General features: G+C 43.7%; 3 protein-coding genes across 3 annotated transcripts; all 3 read left to right on the top strand.

Moving 5' to 3' along the window:
- The first annotated feature begins 3,893 nt into the window (after positions 1-3,893).
- LOC144717023 (NADH-ubiquinone oxidoreductase B18 subunit) lies at positions 3,894-6,569 on the top strand. Its single transcript, XM_078592335.1, has 2 exons — positions 3,894-4,358; positions 6,440-6,569. The coding sequence occupies exon 1, from the start codon at positions 4,027-4,029 to the stop codon at positions 4,348-4,350; it is 324 nt and encodes a 107-aa protein (XP_078448461.1). The 5' UTR covers positions 3,894-4,026; the 3' UTR covers positions 4,351-4,358; positions 6,440-6,569.
- Positions 6,570-11,092: 4,523 nt separating this feature from the next.
- On the top strand, positions 11,093-13,972 carry LOC144717022 (myb family transcription factor MOF1-like). The gene is made up of 6 exons (XM_078592334.1): positions 11,093-11,642; positions 12,414-12,490; positions 12,594-12,630; positions 12,790-12,937; positions 13,052-13,241; positions 13,571-13,972. The coding sequence occupies exons 1-6, from the start codon at positions 11,516-11,518 to the stop codon at positions 13,826-13,828; spliced, it is 837 nt and encodes a 278-aa protein (XP_078448460.1). The 5' UTR covers positions 11,093-11,515; the 3' UTR covers positions 13,829-13,972.
- Positions 13,973-14,120: 148 nt separating this feature from the next.
- Positions 14,121-17,147, top strand: PSY (PHYTOENE SYNTHASE). The gene is made up of 7 exons (XM_078592333.1): positions 14,121-14,334; positions 14,537-15,005; positions 15,067-15,117; positions 15,258-15,430; positions 15,848-16,083; positions 16,195-16,387; positions 16,791-17,147. Exons 2-7 carry the CDS (start codon positions 14,564-14,566, stop codon positions 16,977-16,979), a joined length of 1,284 nt encoding a protein of 427 aa, XP_078448459.1. The 5' UTR covers positions 14,121-14,334; positions 14,537-14,563; the 3' UTR covers positions 16,980-17,147.
- Positions 17,148-17,757: the final 610 nt, after the last annotated feature.

Below are 17,757 nucleotides of genomic sequence, written 5' to 3'. Positions count from 1 at the left end.
ATCATTCTTTTATGATAAGTACATGTGACCCTTAGTGTAGATGCTCTATGGGTGGATGGTGGGATCTCTTTAGAGAAAGAATTCACTAAATTAAATTCCTGAATGGTATCCATCATACCTGATTATTAACCATGTTGATTCATGCCAGAATCACGTAATTGGCATTAAGACCTAAGACGTCAAAGACATCTTGTGGATGGACAATTATAAACCTGTAATCATGCAATTCAAATCATTCTTTGTTCATATATATAATAAGTATGCAAAGGTGATTGGACGTCAGATTAGACCATTCATCTATAGTATGAGAGGAAGTTAGTTCAAGGCAGAAGATGTGTTAAATTTCCTCGTGAGGGTAGCAAAAATATTGGAGAAGACATTCCCCAATGGTCCGCGTCACATGTCAATACTAACTATAGTAATAGTTTAAGGTTTAATAGTTCACTATACCAAAAGTGATTGGGAGTCTCAAGTAGACAAAGACTTACACATGTACGATAAATGATGAAGGTAATAGTTCCTTGAGAGAGTTTAATTACTCCAATCTATCTTCTAGAGCATGAACTATAGCTTCGCATCCCACAATCTAGGAATTTAATATATTTATTGGTTCAATATTCTTATATAATTCATGTATTTGAAGCTATATGTCACTATAGTTAATTAAAATTGATTTCCCCCTTTTATTCTCCCCTTCTCAAAAAATCCATCTCCTTTAAGTGTTACCAGATGGTGATAAGATTGACCAAATCTTCAAGAAGAATTGAAGAAGTTCAAGAAAAAGATCCATCATTCTATTGTTCATGAGGATATGTATAGATGTTGTACATGTGAACATCTTAAAGATACACTTTTAGAAAATAAAGTGAGAGTTGAGTCAGCTCCACACAAGGTGATATGGTCAATCTTTTGTTTTATAGCTTAATTTTGAATTATTATTTTCATCCCGCTGCATCTGATAACATTTTGATAATCAATCAAGCCAACATAACCAAACAACAATAACATTCTGGGGACATATGTGTCAGAAAAAAGACGATGTGATAAGGATGGCTTGGTAGGGAAGGATGGCATTATAGATGTTGGGTTCGGTCCCTTGGTTCATCCATGGTAGACACGTTTTCATGGATGCAAAAATGTGTCGATCGATTCACAATCAATATTTAAAATAAAACATTGAACGTACCTTGTGGGGAACTCATTCCACCCTTGACTTTGCCGCTCTGAGATCGTTCTGAAGCCATTCATGTGTCCGACCTCTAGAAGTATCCACACGATCACTCGGCGCTTGGATCTCCACGTCTTCTTCTTCAACTCTTCTTGAAAATCTTGAAGATCTCCTCACCATGAAGACACTCTTCCTTGGATGAGTGGAGAAGAGAATAGAGAAATGGGGGGGGGGATCTCAAATCAGGCTTGCATGGGTGCTTAAAATGAGACCTCTTTCCCTCTTTATATTTCACTTAAGGTTTTTCTCAAAAACCCTACAAAGTAAAATATATCCACCAATGCCCTTAATACCTTGTGCGTGTGACACTCAATGCCCACGTATCATTAAAATTAATAACATTAGTGGTCCAATAACATTTATTGACCAACCTTATTAATTATCTATATCAATATATATATTAATTAATTAATTAAGGATCGATTTAACCCAAACGATATGTTAAGTTTCCAGCTCGTGGGGTGCCAAGCTACACCTCGTGCTCTAGAAGATACTGAGCAGTCTCGAACTCTCTCATGGAACCTTTATTCTCATCGGTTACTATATATGTATAATCCATCATCCGTGCGAGACTCTCGAACCACTTAGGGTATGGTTTATCATCAAACCCTAATCCATCCTTTGATTAGTATTGATGCGTAATGGGGATCATTGGAGAACGCCTTCTCCAATATGCTCACTACCCTTAGCCTAGGATTTTTCTGCATCGACTTCCTTGAGTCAATCTCATCTTATACCGAGGATGGATGATCCCGTCTTGACCACTCAATCATCTTCGTACGCTTCTTACTACATCTGATCTATAACTTATTTGAATCCCATGATTAGAGGCTTGTAAATCATTTAAAATAAAGTTGTCTACTCACGAGATGTCCTTGATGTCTGTGGTTAGTGGATTACTTTTACAACCGTGACTTAAATCATCTTGATTGACGTTTAGGTAAAATAAGGTTTAGGGATTCGAAGGGATCAATTTAGTGAAGTCTTTGTCCAAAGAGCACCCATTATCTATCCTTAGTGTCGCCACACTAATAGCCATAGGATCATCTTTACTTAGCATAAGTAGGATCAACTAGTGCTATTCTATTCGGATTATTTGATGTCCGTCTCGACTATCTGTTGAATAGGAATATTTAGAATACATGTTTAAAGATTAGTGATCACTGTATTATGGTCTCATCATAATTCACTAAGTCATTGCACGTATTCATGGACTTCATTATAAACATCACACGGAATAATAATGAACGTAAATATTTTTATTCAATGAACTTAAATAAACATGGTAGTGTGATTGGTTTGACAGCCACATAATATCGATAAGTATTGATGTTGATGCCATTTCGTTAGTCTTCCACTGCAAGGAATCGTCATTTTCATCCAAACCAATACTTGTAGAGACCAACACTACTTTGGTAGGCTGAGAAAAAGAAAGTAATTTACGAATATTTCTTATTGAATATTTCTTATTGAATCCTCATGTAATTACATAATGCCTTGACCCTAGCAAAATATAAGGATCTATATTTAGTTACTTGCACTTACATTTTCATTTTTTTCTGAACACCTATCCATCCATCCAATAGATATTACTTGCGCTTCCATCAATGATCACTATCATCTTGATTGCAACAAACATTGTCATGATTGTCAACTACATCATGCACGTTGCAAAGAGTTATCATATATGACAATTTACGATGACAATTGACAAACATTCATCATTTATGATAATCGCTGTCATTGTCCTTGTCAGTGATAGTTGTCGTCCTCATCAACAGTTTTTGCCTCAACATTGTGAGCCATCATTCTTAACGACAGTTGTAGTCGTTGTCAATAACATCCGTCGTTCTCCTCAAGAGTGCACACATTGATATTGTCTATCATCATAAAAACAAAAATCATCATTGTCGACAAGCAATCATTATCATTTTCAACAATCCTGATGTATTCAACTATCCTCTTCAATGATTCTTCCATCAACATTGTTTGTCATTGTGGCAGAGACCATCATCATTATTATTGTTGACAAATAGTGATCTTTTTTATCACAGACCATAACTGTTATTATCGTCATTGTCATCCTTGATGATAGCCCTAGCCGTTGCCAACAACAGTCATCATCCTCATCACTCAAAATAATCGTACTTGGCAATGATAATTGTCGTTTTCATTGGTGACACTTTTGTTGATACTTTTAGTCACCCCATAGTGATAATTGTCATCATTGGCAAGAATCATCAACATGGTCTTCAAGGACACTTGTGGATGACAATCATTTTTGTCATTGTCCTCTGTGACAACCTTTTATTGCAATTTACACAGTCATCATTGTCATGGCTGACATTCACAATCATTGTCAGTTGTTGACCTCGGCGATGTCACTTACAAATTGTCAGTTGTTATCAACGAAAAGTCAAAGAAGACGGTCATAGTCATCAGTAACCACATATGCCGTCCAGTCTACGTCGTCCGTCATCCAATTATATTAATGACATCCGATATGGTATTGGAACTTACAATCTACTCTTTGGTTTACTAGTCCTTTATTCTAGACTGATTCAAGAGTCAAATCTGTTGGTACTTGTTCATGGGGGTATGAATAAATATAATTTTGAACCATTGCATTTTCTATAATTAATGGATATCGCTGTCGATATCGGTATCGGACTTTCGTAGAGGAAACCGCAATACTTTGTTTGAGATTTGGGGAAATTGGGGAAATTGAGGCGAACGAGAGGGGAGGAAGGAGGGAAATCGCGCAAGGTTTGGTCGATCGATCGTCGGAGAAGGGATCAATGGCGGAATTGGAGGAGGTGAAGCTCGGTTCATCGAAGCCGATGATCGCGACTCAGGAAGAGATGGTGCAGGCGAAGGTTCCGATTCCCTACCGCGATCAATGCGCGCATCTCTTGATTCCCCTCAACAAGTGCCGATCGAAGGAGTTTTACCTCCCGTGGAAGTGCGAGGACGAGCGCCATACCTATGAGAAATGCGAGTACGAGCTTGTCATGGAGAGGCTCCTCCAGATGCAGAAGATCCGCGAACGGGAGGAAAGGCTGAAGCTGAAAAAGAAGCAGACTGCCGATGGCCCGCTCATCCCGTCCACGGCCAATGCTTAGGGTCGCAGGTGTGCTCATATTCGATGACTTCAATCTGAGCCCTAGACTATTTGCAGCTAATTTCGTCGATTCGTCTTTGTTGTTTAAGATGATCTTGTCTTTTCGAATTCACTGGCGAATTCTCCTGGGTATGTTTGAAATTCAGGGCTTCTAAATCAAGATCTCTCATCTTAAGCTGAGCCTCTTACTGTATTATTTAGGAAAAAAAATTCGTTCAAAAATTTGTTTTAGGAAATAATGTGGTGCGTGTTTGAATATAAATCCAAGATTATGAATCATCTTATCGGATCATAGACCTGACTTTAAAAGTCCAAATGGGTGACTTTGCCTCTTTTGCTGGATGTGAACGGGTTAGAACGTCATTGGCTCTCCGCTTGGGATTTAGTTGGAAATTTGTCTTCTCAACTTGGAATCTATCTCCAAAACTGCGAATTTATTGCTCGAAAGATATTAGTTGAACCCTTATTGTCCGCACTTAACTTGGAGTTTATGATCTCCCATAAACTGATGAGACTACAAAACTAAGGGATTGGGGCATTGTTTACTAAGATAGAGATTATAATTTGACCGATTAGCCCTGTTCCAACCGCAGTGGTGTATTTTCGGGCAGATTTTACATTTGGGGTAAAATCTAATTCGTATGTCTGTTAAATTTAATCCCCAAAGGTTCAATTTGACAGTTCATCTCCATAATGTCTATTGTAAATTTAAATTCATGATTTCTAAGAATCACGATTTATTATTATTCCATTTTAATTTTCAAAGAACCAGAGAAGTACACTTGCATTTAAGTATAAGCCTCTGGCGTATACGATGTATTCGTATTGCTCTAATTTACTTCCTTTTCGTTTTATGGCGGATTGTTTTTCTCCTGAACTCTTTTGACGAGACAAGAAAATGTCGTATTTTCATTGAGTCTCCTGTGGATTAGGCCCCATTCTATAATTATCGTGCCCAAAACTTCAACTACTCGAATGAACTATTTTTAAGTTGTTGCCCTTCATATTCTTGGAAATTACGACTTGCAAATACTTTATAGTAGTACATTCATAGCTTTATACGAAACGGTATTGTAGAAAAACCTTCGCATCCAGTCTTGAATCTTTTTCATGATGGTCATGGCCAATATCTCTGTTGCATGAATCCATTTTCTGTCGGAATATCGATATGAAAATATGTTTTTTGGGCCTTTATCTTAAGTTACCTTAACTACGTAGCTGACAGCTATTTCACTTTCCGAGACATCAGTCGTGCCCATTCCTCTCATCAGACTTGAATCGTTTTCATGATGGTCATGGCTAATATCTCTGTTGCATGAATCCATTTTCTGTCGGAATATCGATATGAAAATATGTTTTTTGGGCCTTTACCTGAAGTTCACTTAACTACGTAGCTGACTGCTATTCCATTCTCCGAGACATCACTCGTGCCCATTCCTCTCATCAGACTTGAATTGTTTTCATGATGGTCGTGGCTTATATCTCTGTTGCATGAATGCGTTTTCTGTTGGAATATCGATATGAAAACAAGTTTTTTGGGCCTTCTCAGGAATTAAGTTCACTTTTCTTCGTTTTTTTAAGAATTAAGTTCACTTAACTACGTAGCATTCATCTATTCCGGTCTCCGAGACATCGCTCGTAGTTATTCTTCTTCCTCTTTCCTTTATCGACTCTCTAAGAAAGTCATAGATCAAGTTAGAACTGGGCTTTGTCGTGCAGGAAAATTTATTGTCTCTTAATCACCCATTAATAGTGGACGAATGACAAAATTTAGGAAAAATAGTAGCTGAAAAACCTTCAAAATAATATTTTCCTTGGATGCATAACTGCTCCAGCGGCAGAATTCAAGCTTTTCCGGCCATCTCAAGTAATCATATCAAAGATCTTCCTCATTACACTCTTGTTAAATACCCAGAATCGATCGTCAAATCTCTGCGCCTAGTAGTTCGCGTCAGTAATGTTATAACTGCCCCGTGTTTTATTCCATGTTTCCACAATATATTTGATATCTTTTAAATCAACGCGATGAATTTATGTCTAAATTCTTTGACCGTCGGTCGCGTTCAAACTCTTTATTCACTGCACTGCAGGCGCGGGCTACGCCGGCGATTCGGCCGGCCGACGAGCATGGAACTCGTAAATTTCTAGTTTTTCATCTATCGAGTCCGAACCCAGTTAAAATTTCTGCATGGTCTTCGAATAAAGCCGTGGTTTTCTTTCTTTTGGTTGTTTGCACTGCATTTAATAGCATAATCGGAGTCCATCAATGTTGACCGGCGGGCCCGTCGGTCAGCTCATCGTCGAATCAGAGGTTATAATTAGTTATGCATTTTAATGGCGTGTCGGTGCTTAATTAGTTCTGAAATCTGATTGGCGGTGGGGGCCGAAGAGGACCACTCCGCCACCCTGAGAAAACCGCTGCTCGCGGTTTTCTCTGAATAAACTTCGCGCAGCGCAAGACGGGCTGCGCGCCGTTAATACTACGAGGTGGGTGGGCTGCCTCTGCATGCCATAATACGACCCCCTCCCTTTCTCTCTTATATGCATGTCAGTCGCTGCATGTATCAATTTATCAATTGCATTAACATTAACGTATCTATGATTATACCATCGTATCTCAAGGCATGTATGTGGATATCGGTTCTTTGGGTTCGTTTTCTGACACGCCTGCAGATCCAATTTGTCCGGCGAGTTTCTTCTGGCGCGAGATAAATGGGCAACGGAGTGGGATAGTTGTCTCTGACGGGCAAAGGAAGGAAGGAAGAACAGAGCGTGGGCCATGCAGGTATGCCATAATATTAATCCAGCCATTAAAAGCTCCTCTTCAATGGCGCCTGTGGTTCATGGTTGGATTCCGGGGCAAAACTTAGTCATTCAATGGAGCAGACAAATACGGATTGCTGGCCACGTCAAGGTCTCTCTAATGCTCTGAGCTACACCTTCCTCAGCCCGGTTCAGTTATCCTCTGCAACCCCGCAGGTGTCCCAAAGTCGAGTTCTGTTCTTCCTCGTTCTCACTGCAACCCTCCCCACAACCTCTAGGGGTGATGAGAGAGACATAGATTGCAATATATCTATCTCTCTCTCTCTCTTAAACCAGCTATCTATACATAGAAAGATAGATTGCGAGATACATGGATTGATAGATTGCTAGATTATAAGAGAGATTTAAAGATGGCTAGTTCAATAGAGAGATAGATATATTACTAGGTTAATAGATAGAGATAAATAGATAGCTAGATTAATAGAGAGAGTTAGATATACTGATAGTTAGATATACATAGATAAGATTGAGAGAGGGAGATAGATAGCTAGATTGCGAGAAAGAGAGATAGATAGATAGCTAGATTAATAGAGAGAGATAGCTAGATTGAGAAAGAGAGATAGATAGATAGGTAGATTGAGAGAGAGGTATTGATAGATAGGTAGCTAAATTGAGAAAGGGAGAGATAGATAGATAGACAGAGAGAGATGGAGAGATAGATTCAGAGAGAGACAGAGTGACAAAGAGAAAGCTGAGAGAGAGAGAGAGTGTGATATAGAGAGATGGATTGAGAGATGGAGACAGAGACAGAGACAGAAAGGGAAAAAGAGAGGTGGAAGAGAGAGAGAGAGAGAGAGAGAGAGAGAGAGAGAGAGAGAGAGATAGAGAGAGAGAGAGAGAGAGAGAGAGAGAGAGAGAGAGAGAGAGAGAGAGAGAGAGAGAGAGAGAGAGAGAGAGAGAGAGAGAGAGAGAGAGAGAGAGAGAGAGAGAGAGAGAGAGAGAGGAGGGGGGGGGGGGGACTCATGACTGCTAAACGGAGACAAGTCAGACGAAGATGGAAGGAGGAATATAGGACAATCTTGTCCATTTAAGACGTCAGGGGGGGGCGATAAGATAACTCTATCCGCGGGACACTGTGCCCATATAAGTGTAATACGTCCTCAACTCTGATAGAATAAATGAGTTTACCAGTTGAAACAGCGATCCTTCACATCATCTCTAGCTGCCAAAACCTTCTGCAAAACCAGCTAGAATACGCAAGAATCCTACTTATTATGTCTCTCTCTTCCTATGTCTCTCTCTATCCATCCTTGTGGTTATTTCTATCTAATTTGTCGCGCCGGCGGAGGAAAATCCGTCTTCTTGTTTAGGGTTTCGTACAGATGGGCAAAAAAGAATAGGAGCCCTGATGGGTACGTAGTCTACGTCAGAGGATAGTTGTGCTTAGAGACCACGACGGGACAGACCGATTGACCCATCATAAACAATGCGGAGGATATCTTCCCCTCACAGTTACACAGAGAGATGAAACGGGCAACGGATCGACCCCCTCCAGTTACTGCCTCCCATTCAATGCCCTCTCCCCCACCTTATCATCTCTTTCTCTCTCTAAACAGTGGCCCCCCCCCCCCACCACGGCCCCTGAACACGCCAAGAATTCTGGCTCTCTCTATCTCTTTCTCTCTCTATCTCGTCGAACTTGGTCTGGGGGAAGAAGACGTCGTTTTCGTAGGGGATGATCAGTGTCTTCTCCACATCATTCCTTCAAGCAGTAGCCTCATTATTCCGTTTGGCAGGCCTGCGTGCAGTAGAGACAAAAGGAATTAAGGAGGTGTTAACAGGGCCTCGCCTTTCGTCGTGCCCCTTTCCCTCGGACGGCGGAGCCATTACTCGATCCCCTTCTTCGACTGTTAGCACGTCATTTCCACCGGATTCACGTATAATTCCTTCTATCCACTTCTCTCTCTCTCTGCGCCGCCATGCACAGTTCTCGTCCCTTCTGCAACCCTCGGGTCCCCCCCTCGCCCACTCAATCCAAGTTGCTCCATCCTTTCACTCGCGCTACTGTTCGAATGCACTGTCATATAAGATAATTCTTTGTGAGAGAGATGGGAAGATAGATGTATACCCTTATAGATATGGAGAGGGAGAGAGAGAGATTTATAGAGAGAGGGAGAGAGATGCATTATATAGGCAAAGTGAGAGAGGTAGATTGATATAGTATGTCAAAAAAACATTCTGATAGGGATATATTATACACATGAGATATTTGTGTTAACATATGCATAGTATTAAGAATATGTTTTATTATTTATAAGATAATTCTTAGAGAGAGAGATGGTAAGATAGATGTATACCCTTATGGAGATGGAGAGGGAGAGAGAGATTTATAGAGAAGGGAGATAGAGGGGGTGGAAGAGATGGAAGAGAGAGGGAGAGAGATGCACTATTTAGGCAAAGTGAGAGAGGTTGATTGATATAGTATGTCGATAAAACATTCTGATAGGGATATAATTCATGCACAGTGAGATATATATGTTAACGTGTGCATAGTGGGATGGATATATTTTATTATTTATAAATAGTGTGAGAGAGAGACTAATATGCATGGATATGTCGCTCTGTAGATATGTCATTGTAAGATGGATATGATATATACTTAGAGAGAGAGAGAGACAGAGGCAGAGAGAGAGAGATGGATATATATATAAAGAGAGAGAGAGGAGATAGAGACAGAGAGACAGAGCGAGGGTGATAGAGGCAGAAAGAGACGGAAAGAGATAGATAGAGAGAGAGAGAGAGGCAGAGAGAGACAGAGAGGCAGAGCGAGGGAGATAGAGGCGAGAGAGAGACAGAAAGAGATAGACAGATGGATAGGGAGAGAGAGACAGATCGAAACAGAGAGGCAGAGCGAGGGAGATAGAGGCAGAGAGAGAGACAGAAAGAGATCGATAGATGGATAGGGAGAGAGAGACAGATCGAAACAGAGAGGCAGAGCGAGGGAGATAGAGGCAGAGAGAGAGACAGAAAGAGATCGATAGATGGATAGGGAGAGAGAGACAGATCGAAACAGAGAGGCAGAGCGAGGGAGATAGAGGCAGAGAGAGAGACGAAAAGAGATAGATGGATTGAGAGAGAGAGAGAAAGGCAGAGAGAGACAGAGAGGCAGAAAGAGAGAGAGAGAGAGAGAGGGGCAGAGAGAGAGGGGCAGAGAGAGAGAGAGAGGCAGAGAGAGATGAAATGATGTATCGCGGAATGTTACGACGTTTTCTGGCCCTCCTCGTTTCGTCTCTTCTGTTGGTGGCCATCCCTTCGCCACTGTGGCCACTACACGGCACCAAGGCTCGTGCTAAGGAGAAATGGCCGAGACGGCGATACCTTCCTCAGTAATCACTGTTCCCCCGTCTCCTCTGTCCCGGCCGCTACCTAAAATAGTTGACTTTTCTTGACTTGATGGAAATGACGCGCAGTATGCATCACCCGTCAGATCATCTCCCCTTTTACTGTAAGGACGAAGGATGGTACGACCTGTCCGATTAGGGTTCTTCGGTTCGTCGAGTTAGAGAGAGAAACGACTTCTGCCTTTCAATTTGTGTTTTCGATCTAAATTTTGCAATAATAATCTAGTGCTCCAGTGCCAGTGCAAGTGGATTCTGTATACACAGCGCGTAAGCGTTTCTCTGACTCTCCCAGGCCCTTCGATCATGGCGATGTTGCCCTCTCGATAAACCCTGATTTTCTCTCTGTAGATTCTGCTCTCTCTCTCTCTCTCTCTACAGGCGACGCAGCTCTGAAGATGAAATTTGTAGGGTTCTACAGAAGTCCAATAGCTCGTGACAAGAATTCGATATGCTCCGCGCAATATTCTTGTGTCAGACATCCGTTTTCCTCATAAACCCTGGAACATCCCCGAGTTTTCATGCGCGGGGGCAGCCTTTTTAATTGCCTGTCCCTGCCTCGCTTCTTACACTCCGATTAGACTAAACGCGTAAAATTCTATTTTTCCCGGTCAGCGTACAATCTAACGATAGCATAAAATTCCCCAGCCGACGGTAAGAAATCGCATGTCCCGTATCGTCGTTCTCTGCCGAGGGTCCTCACCAACTCATGATTCTCTCTTTTCTATCTCTCTCTCTCTCTCTCTCTACTTAGTTGTCAGATACACGAACAAGTCAAGCACACGATGGCCCGCTCGTGTAGCTCGCTATTCGAATGTCGCTATAGCAGTGGACAAGCTCAACAGTATTTAGGGGCGAGTAGCGGAGTTGCTGTAGAGTAGAGAGACTCCTGTCTGTGCTCTCCGGCGATGTGATAGATATTAAGGGAGGCAAGAGCAAAGTGTAGGAGCGAAAAGCGTTTCAGTTCTTCCCCTTGAACGGCAACGCTGCTTGTTGGGTTGGAAGATGGGCAATTGCGGCAGGAATGGCGCGGTGCGGCAGTACATACGCTCCAAAGTTCCTCGCTTGAAGTGGACTCCAGAGCTTCACCACTGCTTCGTCCATGCCATCGAACGCCTTGGCGGCCAAGAAAGTAGAGCTCTCTCTCTCTCTCTCTATCTGTGTGTGTGTGTGTCTCTCTCTCTCTGTGTCTTTCGCTCGCGCTATGTCTTCTTCTCTCTCTCTCTGTGTCTTCCTCTCTCGCTCTGTGTCTTCCTCTCTCTCAGTCTCTGTGTTTTCCTCTCTCGCTCTGTCTTCATCTCTCGCTCGCTGTCTTCCTCTCTCTCTCGTTCTGTGTCTTTCTCTCGCTGTGTCTTCCTCTATCTCTCTCTCTCTCTGTCTTCCTCTCTCTCTCTCTCGCTCTGTGTCTTCCTCTCTCTCTCTCTCTCTCTGTGTCTTCCTCTCTCTCTCTCTCTCTGTGTCTTCCTCTCTCTCTCTCGCTCTGTGTCTTCCTCTCTCTCTCTCTCTGTGTCTTCCTTTCTCTCTCTCGCTCTGTGTCTTCCTATCTCTCTCTCGCTCTGCGTCTTCCTATCTCTCTCTCGCTCTGCGTCTTCCTCTCTCTCTCTCGCTCTGCGTCTTCCTCTCTCTCTCTCGCTCTGTGTTTTCCTGTCTCTCTCTCTCTCGTTCTGTGTTTTCCTCTCTTTCGTTCTCTGCGTTTTCCTCTCAGTCTCAATGTTTTCGTCTCTCTCTCTCTCTCTCTCCTTTTTCTCTCTGTGTCTTCCTCCCTCTCTCTCTTTCCCTTTCTTCCTCTTTCGCTCGCTCTAACATGGTCTCTCTCTCTCTCTCTATCTATCTATCGTTCCGTCTCTTGGAAGCTTCTTTCCTTTGTTTGTGCTAACATGGTGGTCTTACTCACTGGTTCCAGAGGCCACTCCCAAGCTCGTTCTTCAGTTGATGGATGTAAGAGGGCTCACCATCTCCCACGTGAAGAGCCATCTCCAGGTACCTATCTTGCGAGCGATAAACAGATAAATTTCTGATTTTAGTTCATAAGTCTCTCGTCCGCTAACTTTGGTTGTCTTCTCGTGTTTCTGCTGCTCACCAGATGTACAGGAGCATGAAGAACGATACGGCAAAGCAAGGTAGAAATCAGTACCAGCGAAATATTCTTATTCTAATCTAGTCGATTGTTTTTTATCGTGTTCTCTTCTGTGGGTCTCTGCCAGAAGAGATCTCCACACGCGTAAGAACAAAAAAGCCGCGATCTTAACGGGGTTTCTTTCTTTTGGACGTGGCATCAGATTCGCTAACCGGTCAAGGAAGAAAGCGTCATCCTTCTCCGAGCCCCGACGCAGAGGCTAAGTCCCGGCCAGACGCTCTTCTCAAGTGCGTCAGACCCGCGGAATGCCAGTCTAAATCTCAGAGTATCTCGCCGCCTTCTCTGAAGAGGTCAGCCTTGAGCCGCAAAATTTACTGCGCTTGACATTTCCCTCTATCCTTAGCCTCTCCTCCGTTGCTTTTCTCTTGCTTCGTTATTTCTGGAACTGACTTCCGTATGAACAGCGCTGAGTTCTACGGAGAAGCGGCTTCTTGTGCCTTTTTCGAAGAACTCCTTGAAGGAAGTTCTACGGAATGGGGAATAAAGGGCAGCTTCTGCTGGCAGAAGAGCGCCGGCGCAGACTTCCTTCTGCAAGACTACGGTCGCCATTTCAATGCATTGGGCTACCTGCTTCAGGAATCCGGTCCTTTCAAGGTATTATTCCCCAACTCTCTCTTCTTCCCCTTTACTTCCCTGTTCCCGCAGAAACGGACTATTAAAAGCCTGCAGCTTTGGTAGCTCATGCAGAACTTACGTACGCTTCCTCTTCTCTTACACTCTTGCAACTCACGCCAGATAACATGAAAAATAAATGACCGCGGTTCATAAATTATAACCCACGGACCGGGTAACCGAGATTCGACGTTGGTTTTCCGTGCAACCGTTCAGATCTTGCTATTAACTTGCCATGATGGTTCAGGAAAGAGCATCTATTTCTCCCTGACCGGCTGGTTAATACTTAATAGTCTCTTTTCTCGGCGCAGGCGATATGGGAAGCGAGGGAGAAAGACGGGAGCTCGGCCTTGCCGCAAGACGAGTCGGGAAGTGGGCGGAAATCGGACGGTGGAGAAGCGGCCGTGGACTGCTCTCTCTCGCTATCGCTGCCGCGATCGTCGACAAGCGAGACGAGCGAAGTTCTATCGTCTTTCCCGGGGAAGAGCCACGGGGGTTCCTGTGCCTTGTCCGATGGAGCTGGACCCAATCTAGACCTCTCTATGGCCGTCTGTAGCAACGCGTTTTAATTGGCCTAGTTTCTCTCCAATTGTACAATCTCCGGCCCATTCTGGCCCATAACGTTTGGACAGTCGTGGCAACACCATGGCCGGGCAAAGCCTGACGCGTGGCACTTCCTGGGAGACCCAGAGATTGACCTTTTGCATTCTTCGTGATCGCTTTCTTCCACGTGTCCGCTTCACACTCGCTCAAGCCTATCACACGATAACCCTATCCTTGTTCCGACGTCTGCTTCCTTCCCACGCGTCCTGCTCGAATCCAATCGTGCAAATTAACGAGCGTTGTAATTGAGCTGGACGAGGATTGGTGAAAGGACAGGTGTTGAGGACGTCTGTGGGGAGAGCAAGGGGAGAAGTGCTGGCGAGTGGCTATCTGGTGTCGCCGATTCGCCGTTTATACCGTATTCATGCTCTTCTACCGATCGTTTTCCAAGAGGGAAAGAGTTTAGGCTGTCTCTTCGGCTGGCCGCACTGAAAAGAACCGTTCTTCGATACCCTCTCCGGAACGAATTTCGGTATGTCAAAGAACCCGCCAACTTAGCTTCGTCCTCTTACTTGCAGTATTTCCCCTAATTCTTCGTTTCTCGCATGATGGGTACCTCGATTTTGCTATAATTGTTTTGAAAATGGTTTCTTTCCTTTCTAATTGATCGTCTGCGAACCCGGGAAGAAGTGGGGTAATGAGAAATTAACGACGCGATGAACTTGTCGAGTCAGGTGCCTTCTTCTACCGGCTAATCTATCATGGCCGTCGCCCTGGGGCGGCTGGTCTTGCCCATTGAGGTCTCCTCGAGCTTCTGTTCCATGGAGACGGCTCGAAGGGGGAGTCATTTCTTTTCATCCCCGAGCCTTGAAGACGAGAGGCGCAAGACGAAGAAGAAGAATCAGAGACGGGCCAGGCCCATGCTTTACTCGAGTGTTAAGATCGAGACAGAGAACAGGCGTTATCTACCAGTAGTTTCATCGAGTTTTGTCGCTAATCCGGCCGGGGAGGTGGTCATCCCCTCCGAGCAAAGAGTCTACGACGTCGTCCTCAAGCAGGCAGCTCTAGTGAAGGAGCTGAGTTCGACCAAAGCCGCCGAGAAAAAACCCGATCTCGTTCTCCCTGGAGATCGGACCCTGCTCAACGAAGCGTACGAGCGTTGTGGCGAAGTCTGCGCCGAGTACGCGAAGACCTTTTACTTGGGTAAGTTTCTCTATCCAATGATCCTTCTTATCTCTGGTCTCTTATCTACGGTCCTTTTCAGGAACTCTGCTCATGACCCCCGAGAAGAGAAAGGCTATCTGGGCGATATATGGTAATTCCTCGGCTATTTTCTTTCTTTTTTTTTGTGTTTTTGGGATCTGTGAATCTTCCCATACCATGCTATTCATTTAGGCTAAGTCCTCTGTGCTAAAAGCTCTAACTTATAGTCATTATTCCAACGCGTGCTTCCAGTTTGGTGTCGAAGGACGGATGAGCTTGTGGACGGCCCCAATGCATCACACATTACTCCCGCTGCACTCGACAGGTGGGACTCCAGACTGGATGATCTCTTTGCCGGCCGCCCATACGACATGCTCGACGCCGCCTTATCTGATACTGTCGCCAAGTTCCCTGTTGACATTCAGGTAACCTCTCCCTCTCTGTTAAAATTTGGCAGGATGTTGATCTCCAACACTCCCCCCACAAAACCTGGTGCTGGCCTATAAAAAACCCAGAGGACATTTTGTCCAAATATCTATTTATCTCTCATGCATCATCTCATGGGCATTGACTGGGCTATAGAAGATCTACGTATCTATCTGGGTTACTCGTTAATTTTCAAGTGTCCTATTTTTTTTTTTTTACTGGTGGATTGGTATCAATACATCATGTGATCTGCCAAGGGAAGTCTGTACCATGAATTTCCCATAATCGATCTAGCCTTGGTGCACTAACTGTGGAGTTTAATAATGATATGCACTGTGTCAAGCTCTCTGGATCTCTATTTATCTACCTATCAAGCATCACCTAAAACAATGACTGAGGGGAACAGCTGTGTGTAGCCTTTCAGGGACATGATTGAGGGGATGCGGCTGGATCTCAAGAAGTCGAGATACATGAACTTTGACGAGCTCTACCTCTACTGCTACTACGTCGCTGGCACCGTGGGGCTGATGAGCGTGCCAGTCATGGGCATCGCCGGCGACTCGCAAGCCACCACGGAGGCCGTCTACAACGCTGCTCTGGCCCTCGGAATAGCCAACCAGCTCACCAACATTCTCAGAGACGTTGGAGAAGAGTACGACTCTCTCTCTCTCTCTCTCTCTCTCTCTCTCTCTCTCTCTCTCTCTCTCCGTGTAAATCATACTCCGGAGTTGAATCTAATTGTTTTAGGATTTATTTTTTCCAGCGCGCGCAGAGGTAGAATATATCTGCCGCAAGACGAGCTCGCCCAGGCGGGTCTCTCCGACGAGGACATCTTCGCTGGGAGGGTGACAGACAAGTGGAGAAACTTCATGAAAAATCAGATCAAGAGGGCAAGGCTGTTCTTCGACCAGGCAGAAAGCGGCGTCACAGAGTTGAGCGATGCCAGCCGGTGGCCTGTAAGTGCAATGCTTCATCCTCTTCATCTCTTCTCTTCAATCTCTCTTGAGAGAGTTAGATTGCGTGGAAATATCTAAAATTCACCCATTTAGATGCTTTTTCGTTCTCGTTGCCGATACTAAGTAGCCATAAGAAATCTCCATTTTTCATGATCTCCGTCTCGATACAGAGAGAGAGAGTGTGTGTGTGGAAATATTTACATTTCACCCTTTTTGATGCTTTTTCCAGACACATTTCCTAAAAAGGACGAGTAAAAGTTTTACCCATTTTTCATGATCCCTCTCCCACAAGAGATAAAGTGCATATATTTACATTTCACTGTTTTAGGTGCATTTAAAATTGTATTCTTATCCCATGATCTACTTCTCTCTCTTCTATCTTATGGATTGAATTGGTTCTCAGGTGTGGGCGTCCTTGTTACTTTACCGGCAAATTCTGGACGAGATTGAAGCGAACGACTACAATAACTTCACAAAGCGAGCGTACGTTAGCAAGGGCAAGAAGCTCCTCGCCCTTCCCGTGGCTTACGCGCGGTCTCTTATCCGCCCGTCAAGAACACCTCCGCCGACCTTCGGTAAGCGCTTGGGCTAGCTACGACAGATGCCGTCGTCCTCTCACCTGTACATACCGCGAACTGAGCGCCATATAGACGTGTGGTGCGTTGTCTCTGCTGAGCTATCTTTGTAGTGTTTGAAGTAGCAGCAGAAAAGTTGTGATTTTTCTACGCCTAGAAAATAAGGGCTGAACCGTATTCGGACGTGAGCTAATCTAGAAGATAATGAAAGAAATCAAAGAACCAACGCAATGAGAATACCTCAAGGCAGCGGTCCCCAAGTGTTGCTTGCATGAAAGGATGAAAAGACGAGCAGGCAGTGGATGTTCCACACGACGATCCAAGTAGAGAATTCTAGTGATTTAGGGAAGTTAACAGCCAGAATCTTGTTAGAGCGGGAGAGCATTGTCTTTCAGGGTCGCAGTAATCAAATAAAACTAGATCGGGGGTCAATATTCCAGAATGGTACTCAGGCTACACTGTCCAACCTACATCTACAAGTATCAAGGGAGGAGACATACTTGTGAAGATTAAGCTTTAAGGGCATTCTAGTAAAATACTTTAATGTGTATTTTGACGAATGTTCTAAGTAATGAATGTCTAAATAAGGCTTATGATCCAACCACAATAGGTCTTCAACCAACTAGTTGACTGATTGTAAGTGAAGATAAAATGACAACCATAGTTATATTAAAAGGCTACTTAGTTTGACCATATGGGAACAACTCAAATCACGTATTTAGGACTTCAATTTTCAATTACATGAAGATAAATATATATTCTAAAACTGTTAAAAAAATTGACTGAATCTGAATC

Source organism: Wolffia australiana, chromosome 2 (assembly GCF_029677425.1).
Source record: "Wolffia australiana isolate 7733 chromosome 2, ASM2967742v1".
NCBI classification, from domain to species: Eukaryota; Viridiplantae; Streptophyta; class Magnoliopsida; order Alismatales; family Araceae; genus Wolffia; species Wolffia australiana.
The sequence above is the reverse complement of the archived record's forward strand: the minus strand, read 5'-3'. Positions and strand labels throughout refer to the sequence as shown.